This window comes from Theropithecus gelada, chromosome 4 (genome assembly GCF_003255815.1).
Source record: "Theropithecus gelada isolate Dixy chromosome 4, Tgel_1.0, whole genome shotgun sequence".
NCBI classification, from domain to species: Eukaryota; Metazoa; Chordata; class Mammalia; order Primates; family Cercopithecidae; genus Theropithecus; species Theropithecus gelada.
The window spans coordinates 45,271,714-45,285,909 of record NC_037671.1 but is presented as its reverse complement, the minus strand read 5'-3'; the positions used below and the strand labels follow the sequence as shown (position 1 = coordinate 45,285,909).

Genomic DNA, 14,196 nt, shown 5'->3' with positions numbered 1-14,196 from the left:
AGAACTGCTTGAGGCCTGGAGTTCGAGACCAGCCTGGTCAACACAGCAAGACCCCATCGCAAAAAAAATAAATCAACCAAAATAAAAAATAAAGAGGAGGCCGGGCTCGGTGGCTCATGCCTATAATTCCAGTACTTTGGGAGGCCAAGGCAGGCGGATCACGAGGTCAGGAGTTCAAGACCACCCTGGCCAAGATGCTGAAACCCCCTCCCTACTAAAGATACAAAAAATTAGCCGGGCGTGGTGGCGCCAGGCTATAATCCCAGCTACTCGGGAGGCGGAGGCAAAAGAATTACTTGAACCTGGGAGGCGGAGGTTGCAGTGAGCCAAGATCACGCCATTGTACTCCAGCCTGGGCGACAGGGTGAGACTCTGTCTCAAAAATAATAAAGGCCGGGCACAGTGGTTCATGTCTGTAATCCCAGCACTTTGGGAGGCAAAGGCAGGTGGATCGCAAGGTCAGGAATTGGAGACCAGCCTGGCCTATATGGTGAAACCCCCTCTCTACTAAAAATACAAAAAAATTAGCTGTGTTGGTGGGCGCCTGTAGTCCCAGTTACTTGGGAGGCTGAGGTGGGAGAATCGCTTGAACCCTGGAGGCGGAGGTTGCAGTGAACTGAGATTGCGCCACTGCACTCCAGTCCAGTGACAGAGCGAGACCATCTCAAAAAATAAAAATAAAAATAGGCCAGGCGCGGTGGCTCACGCCTGTAATCCCAGCACTTGGGAGGCCAAGGCGGGCGGATCATGAGGTGAGATCAAGACCATCCTGGCTAACACGGTGAAACCCCATCTCTACTAAAAAATACAAAAATTAGGCGGGCGTGGTGGTGGGCGCCTGTAGTCTCAGCTACTCAGGAAGCTGAGGCAGGAGAATGGTGTGAACCCGAGAGGCGGAGCTTGCAGTGAGCCGATATCGTGCCACTGTACTCCAGCCTGGGCTACAGAGTGAGACTCCGTCTCAAAACAAACAAACAAAAAATAAATAAAAATAAAGAGGAGCACTCTTGGTTTTGAGGTCTTCTTCAGGCTGCCCCTGAACTCAGTGTCCTTTCAGAGACCAAAGTTGCTTCTCTGGGAAGTTGTCTGCAAATCGGCCATAAAACCCTGTTCCCTGATACCTTCTTGTTTCCTTCCTAGACGTTGGATATTTATGCTAGTTTATGAAGACTTCAGAGCACTGAGGCCCAGGCCTTGACACTTTCTGACCTCAGTTTCTTGTCCAAAACAACTGTGTTGGTAACAAGGCACTTTGAATAAGCAGGGACTGTGGCATGTGGCATTCCGCAGTGTACAAGGTCAGGACACTGTCCTGAGGTCCTCCATGTTTTCTAGGCTTGATAAGACTTGGGTAGGCTCAAGCTGGGCACGGTGGCTCACACTCGTAATCCCAGCACTTCAGGAGGCTGAGGCAGGCAAATCACTTGAGGTCAGAAGTTCAAGACCAGCCTGGCCAACATGATGAAACCCTGTCTCTGCCAAAAAATACAAAAATGAGCCAGGCATGGTGGCACGTGCCTGTAGTCCCAGCTACTCGAGAGGCTGAGGTGGGAGAATTGCTGGAATCCGGGAGGCAGAGATTGCAGTGAGTCGAGATTGCACCACTGCACTCCAGCCTGAGGAACAGAGTTAGACCCTGTCTCAAAAAATAAAATAAAATAAAATAATAAACTTGGATAGGCTCAGAGCTTGGCCATGGCCCTTGATTCACCTCAGCTCAGAAGCCCTCCTGGGAAATAAGATTAAGCCAGCCTGACAGTGGAGATTGAGAGGCCTGGGCTCAGCATCTGGCCGGATAGCTGGGAAGGGATAGTGACCAGAGAAAGTCTGAGGTTTGGCCCCTGCCCACCCCTCCTTGGCCCCTGCCCACCCCCTCTCTCAGTCTTTGTGTCAGGGAAGGAACATGCCTTGTGGGGATGGTGGACAGATTCATCCCTAGAAGCTGTGGGACCCTCCCACCCCCAGCCACCACCACCCAAGAATCCCCAAAGCAAGTGGGAGAATCTCCTTTCAGGCTGGTGAGAGATGAGCAGTGGAGGAGGCAGTGAGAGTTTTTATGGAACAGTAGCTGAGAGAGCACAGAGGCTCAGGGAAGCTGAGGGTGTCCTTGAAACCATGTGTTGGGGTGCTGGGGCATAGTTCCCCATCCCCTCCCTGGGGGAAGGAAGACTAAGGTTGATCCAGCACACTATCCTATGGGGCCCAAGGGACAGGTGGATTTACATGAGAGCACCCAGAGTCTCTTGGAGTGATTGATTACTAGCGGAGAACCCTTGGGAAAGGCTAGATTTGCAGCCAGCACTGGGCAAGCAGGGGACACACACGTTATGCTCTACTGTGGAAGCCTCATACTCGATCAATGTAAGAATCTTCTTTAGGAAACAACCAAACCAAAAAAGCCAAGCCTCTTTAGTACCTGGCTCAGGGTTGATGCTCAAAGAATATTTGTCAAATGAATAATGACTCTTAATTGATTAATAAACTGTAAGTTTGGAATTAATACCTCATACTCTTGGCATTGAAAACGATCCTGTTCCCCGGAAACCCTGGCCCTGTTCACCTCTGTCGAGTCTGTACAAGAGTTCACATCGACCCAGCATCCACCTTCCTGGGTTCCTGGGCTCTCTGCCCTGATCTCTCACAGAAGTTGGGCCAGGGTAAGGAGAAGAGGGGGCCTCCCCGCTTGCTGTGGGGCGAGGAGACAGCCGTGGGACAGCTGCCTTCCCAACCACCAGCCCCACTCTGTAGTTCCCAAGTTCTGTCTCAGGAAGCCCTCTTCCTCAAGGGAACCTTCCTGGATTTCTCCTACTTCTAACTCTGCCAAATTCCCTCCTCCCAGGATAGACATGAATTCAAACATTTCTCATTTGCTATGTCATTTAAGTTCTTTTTTAATGTTCTCAGTCATCTGCTCCCTAAATACCCCCGTAACTGGGTGGATCACCATTCTGGGGGGTGGAGGGGTAGCCTGGGGGAGGTAGAGCCGTGCCCTCAGGCAGCTCCAGCCTGCAGAGGAGGAGGCAGGTCACATGCAAAAAATGCTCCAAGACTCCAATTCCTCAGGAAGACTCCAATTCCTCAGGAAGGAATCCTGAGGTCAGATCTTGAGCACCAGGCCTGTGCTGGGCAGGTGGGGTATCTGCTGAGGTAAAACCCCTCCTCCCAGACTGGGCTCCCCGGCTTCCGACCCGGAGGGGTGTCACTCCAGCCATGGTCCCGAGGCTGGGGCCTGGGTGAACTGGTGGCCTCTCGTCCCCCAGTCTCCGTGGCCAGGTACAGTCGGTGGGAGCCGAGGGCTCGCAGGCGGGTGGCAGCTGCGGGGGAAGGCAGTGGGCCCGCGGGGTGGCGCAGGCGGCTGCAGGTCAGGAGCAGGTCAAACAGCAGCAGCTTGAAGAGCAGCAGCCGCAGCACCCCCAGCCACAGGACCCCGCCCGGCATCCCTGCGAGGAGGAACCGCTCAGGAGCCCGCAGGAGCCCGCAGCCCCCCACCCCAGGAGAGAACGTCCACGGAGGAGAGGGCCTTGTCCTCTGCCCTTGCCATTGCCCGTCCCCTTGACCCCCTCCTCCAGGGAAAGTCCATCCCGGTGTCTAGCCTCCATTCTTACTGGTAATAATAAATACCTTCCTTGCCTTCATTTTATTTTATTCCCCAACAATCATGGGGGTAAGGGTGGGGGCCAGGCAGGACTTAGCATCTGACGCAGAGAGTAACTAGCTCAAAATTCTTTTTTTTTTTTTTTTTTTTTTTGAGATGGAGTCTCACTCTGTCACCCAGGCTGGAGTGCAGTGGCCCGATCTCAGCTCACTGCAACCTCCACCTCTTGGGTTCAAGTGATGCTCCTACCTCAGCCTCCCGAGTAGCTGGGACTACAGGCATGTGCTACCACGCTCGTCTAATTTTTGTATTTTTAGTAGAGACAGGGTTTCACCATGTTGGCCAGGCTGGTCTCAAGCTCCTGACCTCGTCATCCACCCACCTCGGCCTCCCAAAGTGCTGGGATCACAGGTGTGAGCCACCGCGCCCAGCTTCAAAATTCTCTATTTGGTCAGGAAGCAGAGTTGGACCACAGCCCAACTTCATGACTATCCATCCAGTGCTCTTTCCATCACTCCAGACAGCCTCCCATTTACACAGCCTGTAATGCTGAGACCCCCTGCCTGGGCTGCCCAAGGAGGACTCCAAAGACCCCTCTATTAGCTGTCACCTGTGCTTCTCAACTAATGTCCAAGAATTAGGCTAAGGTCAAAGGATTCACCCCCATCTTATCCTAGGTAGACTGAGGCCCATGCTAGCCAGTGCCCCAACCTAGCATGACAGCCTCTACATGGGATACCTACTGACCTCCCGTGTAAGACCCATTAGGCCAGAGCTGAATGCCCCACCCCCCAGGCCCAAGGTCCTGGTCCCAGCCTTTTATTCCCCACCCCTTGCCCAGAGTACTCACCCCTGAGAGGCTCCCAGGGGCAGGTCCTGGCTGTAGAAGCCTCTCCTGTTGTCCAAGGAGAAGGGAGTGAGTCTTTGGGGATGGGCCATGCACTCTGGAGGCCATCCCCAGTGCTATGCCCAGGCCCTGGCACAACATGGGTGTCAAGGCATTGGGGTAAATGGACAAGTGAGCCAGCAGCAGAAACCCTGAGCCCATTTGCTGCAAGTCCTCTGAGGGCCCAGACATCCCTCACTTTGCACTGTTCCCTGTTCTATGCCCTGGGGAGGCTGGGGTGCCCAGCACTCTCAGATAAGGAATTGACCGTCTTCACGGCATTCTTTGAAAGTCAGGGCACTTAGTTAACAAACATTCCCATTTGGAAGACGACAAAACTGAGAAAGTCCCCAGAGAGGAAGTAAGTCATCTGGTCAGTGATAATAATTGCTGACTGTTTCAAAATACAATGGAGGGGGAAACAAAAATCACTGGCTTTAGACATGTTACTTAGCTTCCCCATGCCTGTAAAATTAAGGGAATTATATGATCTGTCTCATAAATGTGAAGTGTATAGAACACTGCCTAGAACAGAGTCAACGCTCAATAACTGGTAGTGATTTGTTAATTAGTTTGGTCCTTACAGGGTATCATGTACACAGGGTGATATATCTATGTGTGTATAATGAATCCTAGGTAGAAGGAGGCATTTTTATCTTTGGAAGCCGTGCTGCAGAGCCTGGATTTCAAACAGATATTGCAGTTGCAAATCCCAGAATTAATGGCCCTGAGGCCACTCTCCCCTGAGCCCAAGTGTCACCTTACCCGGAGGCTCTGCACTTGGACACCCTTCATGCCTTTGCAGCCTGGAGCCTGCCCTCCCTCCAACCATATCCTAGTGTGTGGAAGGGGACGGGGAGCATCCGCAAGGGCCCAGGCTCCATCCCCACCTGACAGCTGCAGGGGCTCTGTACTCCTGCTGTGGCCCTCAGCCCCAGGCCCAGTGTGGCAGACCAAAGGCTCCCAGGATGCCAGCTCCTCAGAGGGCAGGGAGAGATGGGCCAAGCTGGTCCAGGTGCCATCCGTTGCTGGGGAAGGGCCATAGGTGAAGGCATCCAGTGCACTACCGTTGCCGGCTGAGAACCAGATGGGGCTGTCAAAGCCAGGGGGTGCAACATCAAGGACCAGGCAGACCACCACCATCTGCTGTTTTCCATCCGCCAGTAGCGTGATTGGTGGGGCCAGAGAAGGAAAGGGTGTGCCACCCACACCTGCAAGAGAGCATGCACCTGTGGGTGCTAGACCAGCTTGTGGCTTCCCAGGCCAGCATTGTGTTGTAGACTAGGGTTCTACATTTCTGTCTTTCCTTCCTTCCTTCCATCCATCCATCCATCCATCCATCCATCCATCCATCCATCCATCCATCCATCCATCCATCCATCCATCCATCTACCTGTCCTAGCCACTCATCCATTCCTCCCTCCTTGCATTTTCCCATCAAGCCACCCTTCCTTCCCTCCATCTGCCCATCCTTTCATTCACTCACCTATTTATCCTTTCTTCTATCAGCCATCTATCCTCCATGTATTCCTTCCTTCTTTTTTTTTTTTTTTTTTTTTTGAGACAGAGTTTCGCTCTGTTGCCCAGGCTAGAGTGCAGTGGCATGATCTTGGCTAACTGCAAGCTCTGCATCTGGGGTTTATGCCATTCTCCTGCCTCAGTCTCCTGAGCAGCTGGGACTATAGGCGCCCGCCACTGCGCCCACCTGGCTAATTTTTTGTTTTGTTTTGTTTTTAGTAGAGATGGGGTTGGCCGGGCGCGGTGGCTCAAGCCTGTAATCCCAGCACTTTGGGAGGCCGAGACGGGCGGATCACGAGGTCAGGAGTTCGAGACCATCCTGGCTAACACGGTGAAACCCCGTCTCTACTAAAAAATACAAAAAACTAGCCGGGCAAGGTGGTGGGCGCCTGTAGTCCCAGCTACTCGGGAGGCTGAGGCAGGAGAATGGCGTAAAAACCCGGGAGGCGGAGCTTGCAATGAGCTGAGATCCGGCCACTGCACTCCAGCCTGGGCGACACAGCGAGACTCCGTCTCAAAAAAAAAAAAAAAAAAAAAAGTAGAGATGGGGTTTCACCGTGTTAACCAGGATGGTCTCGATCTCCTGACCTCGTGATCCACCTGCCTCAGCCTCCCAAAGTGCTGGGATTACAGGAGTGAGCCACTGCGCCCAGCCACCTCCATCTATTCTTTCTACCTTTCATCTATGTATCTGTCTATCCATTCAGCCACCTCTTCTTCCATCCACTTGTCTATGACATCCGAGCCCCATTCTGTGCCGGGAACTAGAGATATAACATTGGGTAAGTCATCGTTCCTGCTCTCAAGGAACTCAGTTCCATGGGAAAGACAGTAAATGTGCAAACAAATACTTGTAATACCCTGCTGTGGCAGCCTCTGGTGAGGAAGGGAAGGAAACAGGACCTGGAATGAGATTAGAAGGGGCCTCAAATATATCTGTAACTTTTTGTTTCTTTTTTTTAAAAGTCTGATTTAAACATGGCAAAATGTTAAACATTTGTTAATCTAGGTGGAGTGTGCGTGGGTGTTTTTTCTTTTATTCTCAGCCTTTTTCTGTAGCCTGTAGTTCTTTTGTTTGTTTGTTTGTTTTTTGAGACGGAGTCTCGCTCTGCCTCCCAGGCTGGAGTGCAGTGGCACAATCTTGGCTCACTGCAACCTCCACCTCCTGGGTTCAAGCTATTCTTCTGCCTCAGCCTCCCAAGGTCCCACGACACCACCCTGGCTAATTTTTATTTTTATGTTTTTAGTAGAGACTGGGTTTCTCCATGTTGGTCAGGCTGGTCTCGGACTCCTTACCTCAGGAGATCCGCCCGCCTCGACCTCCCAAAGTGCTAGGATTACAGGCATGAGGCACCAGATCCAGCCTTTTTAAATAATAATAATAATAATTTAAAAAAAGCTTTGTTGGCTGGGCACGGTGGCTCAAGCCTGTAATCCTAGCACTTTGGGAGGCTGAGGCGGGCAGATCACAAGGTCAGGAGATCGAGACAATCCTGGCCAACATGGTGAAACTCCATCTCTACTAAAAATACAAAATTAGCTGGGCGTGGTGGCGCATGCCTGTAATCTCAGCTACTCGGGAGGCTGAGGCAGGAGAATCGCTTGAACCAGGGAAGCGGAAGTTGTAGTGAGCCTAGATCGCGCCACTGAACTCCAGCCTGGCAACAGAGCAAGACTCTGTCTCAAAAAAAGAAAAAAAAAAAAAGCTTTGTTGGCTGGGTGCAGTGGCTTACACCTGTAATACTAGCACTTTGGGAGGCTGAGGCAGGCCGATCACCTAAGGTTAGGAGTTCGAGACCAGCCTGGCCAACATGGTGGAACCCCATCTCTACCAAAAATACAAAAATTAGTCGGGTGTGGTGGTGTGCACCTGTAGTCCCAGCTACTTGGGAGGCTGAGGCAGGAGAGTTGCTTAAACCCAGGAGGCAGAGGTTGTAGAGAGCCGAGATCATCCCACTGCACTCCAGCCTGGGCAACAGCACAAGATTCAGTCTCAAAAAAAAAAAAAAAAAAAAGGGTGGGTGTGGTGGCTCACACTTGTAATCCCAGCACTTTGAGGGGCTGAGGCGGGTGGATCACCTGAAGTCAGGAGTTTGAGAACACCCTGGCCAACATGGTGAAACCCCATCTCTACTAAAAATACAAAAACATTAGCTGCGCGTGGTGGCACATGCCTGTAGTCCCAACTACTCTGGAGGCTGAGTCACAAGAATTGCTTGAACCCGGGCAAAGGTTGCAGTGAGCTGAGATCATGTCACTGCACTCCAGCCTGGGTGACAGAGTGAAAAAAAAAAAAAAAAAAGCTTTGTTTAGATATAGTCCACATACCAGACAATTGACCCATTTGAAGTATACGTGTATTATTTCATAATCTTTTTTTTTTTTTTTTTTTTTTTTGAGACGGAGTCTGGCTCTGTCGCCCGGGCTGGAGTGCAGTGGCCGGATCTCAGCTCACTACAAGCTCCGCCCCCCGGGTTTATGCCATTCTCCTGCCTCAGCCTCCCGAGTAGCTGGGACTACAGGCGCCCACCGCCTCGCCCGGCTAGTTTTTTGTATTTTTTAGTAGAGACGGGGTTTCACCGTGTTCGCCAGGATGGTCTCGATCTCCTGACCTCGTGATCCGCCCGTCTCGGCCTCCCAAAGTGCTGGGATTACAGGCTTGAGCCACCGCGCCCGGCCTATTTCATAATCTTAAGAACTAAGTCATATGGGTACTACAAACATTTTTCCTATATTTTCCAAAATAATCCCTATTTCCCACAATCTTTTATTATTATTATTATTATTATTATTATTATTATTATTATTTTGAGACAGGGTTTAGCTCTGTCATCCAGGCTGGACTGCAGTGGTGTGGTAACAGTTCACTGGAGCCTTGGCCTCCTGGCCTCCCAAGTAGCTGGGACTACAGGCACGTGCCACAACACCCGGCTAATTTTTAAATTACTTGTAGAGACATGGGTCTCCCTTTGTTGCCCGGGCTGGTCTCAAACTCCTAGGCTCAAGCTGTCCTCCCGCCTCGGGCTTCCAAAGTGCTGGGATTACGGACATGAGTCACTAGGCCCAGGCTGCAATCTTATTATTTTCAGCAAAGATGGCTCATTTAATATGTAACAGAATTTTATTTATTATTATTATTATTGTTATTTGAGATGGAGTCGCACTGTCTTACCCAGGCTGGAGTGCAGTATCACAATCTCAGCTCACTGCAATCTCCACTTCTGGGGTTCAAGAAATTCTCCTGCTTCAGCCTCCCAAGTAACTTGGATTATGGGTGTGCACCACCAGGTCTGGCTGATTTTTTTTGTGTTTTTTGTAGAGACAAGGTTTCACCATGTTAGCCAGGCTGGTCTCCAACTACTGACCTCAAATGATCCTCCCACCTCAGCCTCCCAAAGTGCTGGGATTACAGACATGAGCCACTGCGCCTGGCCCAGAATGTTATTTTTGAACATTGCAATTTTTTTTTCTTTTTTTTTTTTGAGACAGAGTCTCTCCCTGTCGCCTAGGCCAGAGTGCAATGGCATGATCATGGCTCACTGAGGCTTCGACCTCCCGGGTTCAGGTGATCCTCCCACCTCAGCCTTCCCAGTAGCAGGGACTACAGGCAGGTGCCACCATACCTGACTAATTTATTTTTTATTTTTTGTAGAAATAGGGTTTCACTATGTTGTCCTAGTTGGTCTTGAACTTCAGGGCACAAGAGATCCTCACGCCTGGGCCTCCCAAAGTGCTGGGATTATAGGCATGAGCCACTTTGCCCAGCCTGGAGTTTTTTGTGAATAGGCTATACCTATTTCTTAGGTATAGCCAGACTTAAGAAATGTCCCAGAGTGCAGGGAAGGAGGCCAGAGAATCTTGTGAGGATGTAGGGGTAAAGGGTACTCAGGAAAGATTTCTTAGAAGCCAAATAATTAGCCTAGGCCAGTCATGGTGGCTCACACCTTTATTCTCAGCACTTTGGGAGGCTGAGGCGGGCGGATCACAAGGTCAGGAGATCGAGACCATCCCGGCTAACATGGTGAAACCCTGTCTCTACTAAAATACAAAAAATTAGCCAGGTGTGGTGGCACACGCCTGTAATCCCAGTTACTCAGGAGGCTGAGGCAGGAGAATTGCTTGAACCTGGGAGGCAGAGGTTGCAGGAGGCTGAGGCAGGAGAATTGCTTGAACCCGGGAGGCACAGGTTGCAGTGAGCCGAGATCATGCCACTGCACTCCAGCCTGGCGACAGAGCAAGACTCTGTCTCAAAAAATTAAAAAAAAAAAAAAATAGGCCAGCGGATCATGAGGTCAGGAGATCGAGACCATCCTGGCTAACACAGTGAAACCCCGTCTCAACTAAAAATACAAAAAATTAGCCAGGCGTGGTGGCAGGCGCCTGTAGTCCCAGCTACTTGGGAGACTGAGGCAGGAGAACAGCGTGAACCCGGGAGGCAGAGCTTGCAGTGAGCCAAGATCGTACCACTGCGCTCCAGCCTGGGCGACAGTGCGAGACTCTGTCTCAAAAAAAAAAAAAAAAATTATCCTACTAACACATACATGGTAAGTTGTCCAGTCAGGATTTGAACTCAGATCTCTGTGACTCCAAATCCCATAAACCATCTCACCTTGCAGGGTGACTAAGATTTTGCCATGTGACACAGTGGATTGTCTAGGACATAGCTTCAGACAGAGCTAAGCGTGACTCCTGACTCATTCACTTAATTTTCTGAGTCTTATTATTATTATTATTATTATTATATATATTTTTTTGAGATGGAGTCTCACTCTGTTGCCTAGGCTGGAGTGCAGCTCACTGCAACCTCCCCTTCTGGGTTCAACCGATTCTCCTGTCTCAGCCTTCTGAGTAGCTGGGACTACAGGCACGTGCCACCATGCCCAGCTAATTTTTTGTATTTTTTTTTTTTTTTTGAGACAGAGTTTCACTCTTGTTGCCCAGCCTGGAATGCAATGGCATGGCAAACGTGGCTCGCTGCAACCTCCAGCTCCCGGATACAAGTGATTCTCCTGCCTCAGCCTCCTGAGTAGCTGGGATTACAGGCGCCCCTCACCGTGCCCGGCTAATTTTTTGTATTTTTAGTAGAGATGGAGTTTCACCATGTTGGCCAGGCTGGTCTTTAACTCCTGACCTTAGGCAATCCACTCGCCTCAGCCTCCCAAAGTGCTGGGATTACAGGCATGAGTCATTGAGCCCAGCCAATTTTTTGTATTTTTAGTAGAGAGGGTTTTCACTGTGTTAGCCAGGATGGTCTTGATCTCCTGACCTCGTGATCCACCCGCCTTGGCCTCCCAAAGTGCTGGGATTACAGGACTTGTAAAGGTCGGCCACCACGCCCGACCTTTTTTTGTATTTATTTTTTATTTTTATTTTTTGAGATGGAGCCCCACTCTGTCGCCCAGGCTGGAGTGCAGTGGCGGGATCTCAGCTCACTGAAACCTCCGCCCGCTGGGGTTCAAGTGATTCTCCTGGGTAGCTGGGATTACAGGTGCCTACCACCACGCCTGGCTATTTTTTGTATTTTTAGTAGAGACGGGGTTTCACCATCTTGGCCACGCTGGTCTTGAACTCCTGACCTCGTGATCCACCTGCCTCAGTCTCCCAAAGTGCTAGGATTGCAGGCGTGAGCCACCGCACCCAGTCTTTTCTTTTGTTTCTTTCTTTCTTTTTTTTTTTTTTTTTGAGACTGATTCTGTTTCTATCACCTAGCCTGGAGTGCAGTGGCGGGATCTTGGCTCAGTGCAACCTCCTCCTCCCGGGTTCAAGCATTTCTCCTGCTTCAGCCTCCTGAGTAGCTGGATTACAGGCATCTGCCACCATGCCTGGCTAATTTTTGTATTTTTAGTAGAGATGGGGTTTCACCATGTTAGCCAGGCTTGTCTCAAACTCCTGACCTCAAGTGATCTGTCCGCCTTGGCCTCCCAAATTGCTGGGATTACAGGCGTAAGCCACTGTGCCCAGCCAATTTTCTGAGTCTTTTTGTTTGTTTTGTTTTGTTTTCATTATTTATTTATTTATTTAGGTTGAAGGAAGAATATTTTTTCTGAGTCCCAGTGGTCTCATCAATATAATGGCGTTAGGTCGGGCTTAGTGGCTCATGCCTGTAATCCCAGCACTTTGGGAGGCTGAGTCAGGTGAATCACTTGAAGTCTGGAGTTCGGGACCAGCCTGGCCAACATGGTGAACCCCTGTCTCCACTAAAAATACAAAAATTAGCTGGGCATGGTGGCGGGTGGCTGTAATCCCAGCTACTTGGGAAGTTGAGGCAGGAGAACCGCTGGAACCTGGGAGGCAGAGGATGCAGTGAGTTGAGATCATGCCACTGCACTCCAGTATGGGCAACAGAGTGAACTCTTGTCTTTAAAAAAAAAAAAAAAGCTAATAATAATAATAATAATATAATGGGCTGGGCACAGTGGCTCACGCCTGCAATCCCAGCACTTTGGGAGGCCGAGGTGGGCAGATCATGAGGTCAGGAGTTCGAGACCAGCCTGGCCAACATAGTGAAACCCCGTCTCTACTAAAAATACAAAAAATTAGCTGGGTGTGGTGGTGGGCACCTGTAATCCCAGCTACTCGGGAGGCTGAGGCAGGATCATCATTTGAACCTGGGAGGCAGAAGTTGCCGTGAGCCAAGATCGCACCATTGCACTCCAGCCCGGGCAACAGTGTGAGCCTCTGTCTCAAAAAAAAAAAAAAAAAAAAAAAAAAAAAAAAAAACCTCCAGAGCCTTTTCAGTTACATAGATAGAGACATTCCCCAAGTTGAGTTCGTCTTCCATTTCTTCCATGAAGCCTCCCAGGATTGTTCCTGCTTACCCTGGTTACTTCCTTCCCGAGCTCAGGCCTCCTGCCATGGGCGCCCTGTGTTCCACATAGGTGTGGTTTATCTCCCTAATGAAGGAGTGCCTGTGAGATACTTGGGGCCAGCTTTAGGTCAAGGAGACCCTCCCGACTCAAAAATCTTGGACCTTCCCCTACCACACACATGCATACATGCACATGCTTCTAGATGAAGCTGGAATTTTCCCCTCAAGACATGAGTCCTTTGGCTCCAGCTTTGATCCTGGGAGGGTGGGGGTAAATACCCTGGGAAGAGGCCTTGGGACCTACCCTGAGCCCATTGATAAGGGCAAGCTGGGAGTGAACCTGAGACACCCTGAGTCCTATTGAACTAGGGCAGGTACCCTGAGGGCAAGAAGGACAGGACAGTACCTCATACTCTTACCCATATCCCATAATTGCATATCACATCACACACCCTGGCTACCCTAACCCCACCTTCTATGGATGCCCATCCAGTTTGTTCTCATTTCTCTATACCTCTAAGAGATGCAGCCTCCCTACCAACACTGTGGGCTCCAGGGCAGGAGGACGTGGGAGCCCCAGAGCAAGGTGGCTGGGAGGAAGAGTACAATGGGAAGAGTACAGTGGGTGAGACCCTCCCCAGAGGTCCCTAAATGGCTCTTGTCCTGCCTCCCTGCAGCCCATCAATACCCAGGGAGGTCCAGAGTGAGGGAATGGGCTTGGGCAGACTGAGGAGGAACAGAGAGGAATGCAAAGAGGGGGCTCACCTGTGGGTAGGGTTGGACACCCAAGGGCCAGGAGAAATAGCAGCCATGTCCCGGCCATGGCCCACTCGGAAGGAGGCAGGACCCAGCTGAAGACCTGAGTTGTGGCTGGGGGAGGAGGCACCCACAAGACTGCCTTCTAGGCCACAGGCCCAGCTGCACCTCAGCTGCTCCACCACGAGCCGTTTCCCCTGGTGACGGGCCCCTCCTCCTGCCCTGGCCCCCCAAACCCAATCCTGTCTCATGGGCCAGGGAGCACAGGGTGCTTCTCCCACACCAGGAGATGGAAACCTGCACTTCCTCTGAAGAGAGAGCACTTCAGTCTGCAAAGCCCTGCTTCAGGGCAGCTACCATCCATAGGACACAGAGTACCAGGTGGCTTGACAGGGTTGACATACAGCCCTTCACTTGATCCACTCAACCACTGTGAGATACATTTCACAGGTGAGGCAACTGAGGCTTACAGAGAGTGAGGGACCCAACCAGGGCCACACAGCTGACAGGTACCAGAGCCAGGGCTTGAACTGTTTTTAGATGGTTGGCTTTATTATAGACAAAAAGATGCCCAGGGCCGGGTACGGTGGCTCACGCCTGTAATCCCAGCACTTTGGGAGGCTGAGGCGGGTG

The 14,196-nt window shown here is 50.9% G+C and overlaps 1 protein-coding gene across 4 annotated transcripts; it reads right to left on the bottom strand.

Annotated features, from left to right (window-relative positions):
* Positions 1–2,866: 2,866 nt before the first annotated feature.
* On the bottom strand, positions 2,867–13,925 carry PTCRA (pre T cell antigen receptor alpha). Of its 4 annotated transcripts, XM_025383264.1 has the most exons (5): positions 13,573–13,705; positions 6,860–6,902; positions 5,372–5,574; positions 4,446–4,490; positions 2,867–3,440 (listed from the first exon to the last, which is right to left on the bottom strand). In XM_025383264.1, exons 1-5 carry the CDS (start codon positions 13,628–13,630, stop codon positions 3,079–3,081), a joined length of 711 nt encoding a protein of 236 aa, XP_025239049.1. In that variant the 5' UTR covers positions 13,631–13,705; the 3' UTR covers positions 2,867–3,078. The 4 variants fall into 4 exon arrangements, with proteins under 4 accessions (XP_025239049.1, XP_025239048.1, XP_025239047.1 ...); XM_025383263.1 differs by lacking the exon at positions 6,860–6,902 and having other exon boundaries at positions 5,372–5,692; positions 13,573–13,925; XM_025383262.1 differs by lacking the exon at positions 6,860–6,902 and having other exon boundaries at positions 3,079–3,487; positions 4,448–4,490; positions 5,372–5,692; positions 13,573–13,925.
* Positions 13,926–14,196: the final 271 nt, after the last annotated feature.

Coding starts and splice junctions, on each gene's coding strand:
- PTCRA (XM_025383262.1), bottom strand. CDS start 13,630: ATGGCCGGGACATGGCTGCTATTTCTCCTGGCCCTTGGGTGTCCAACC. Junction 5,693..13,572: donor GTGTCCAACCCTACCCACAG/GTGAGCCCCCTC, acceptor GCTCTCTTGCAG/GTGTGGGTGGCACACCCTTT. Junction 4,491..5,371: donor AGAGCCCCTGCAGCTGTCAG/GTGGGGATGGAG, acceptor CTTGGACAACAG/GAGAGGCTTCTACAGCCAGG.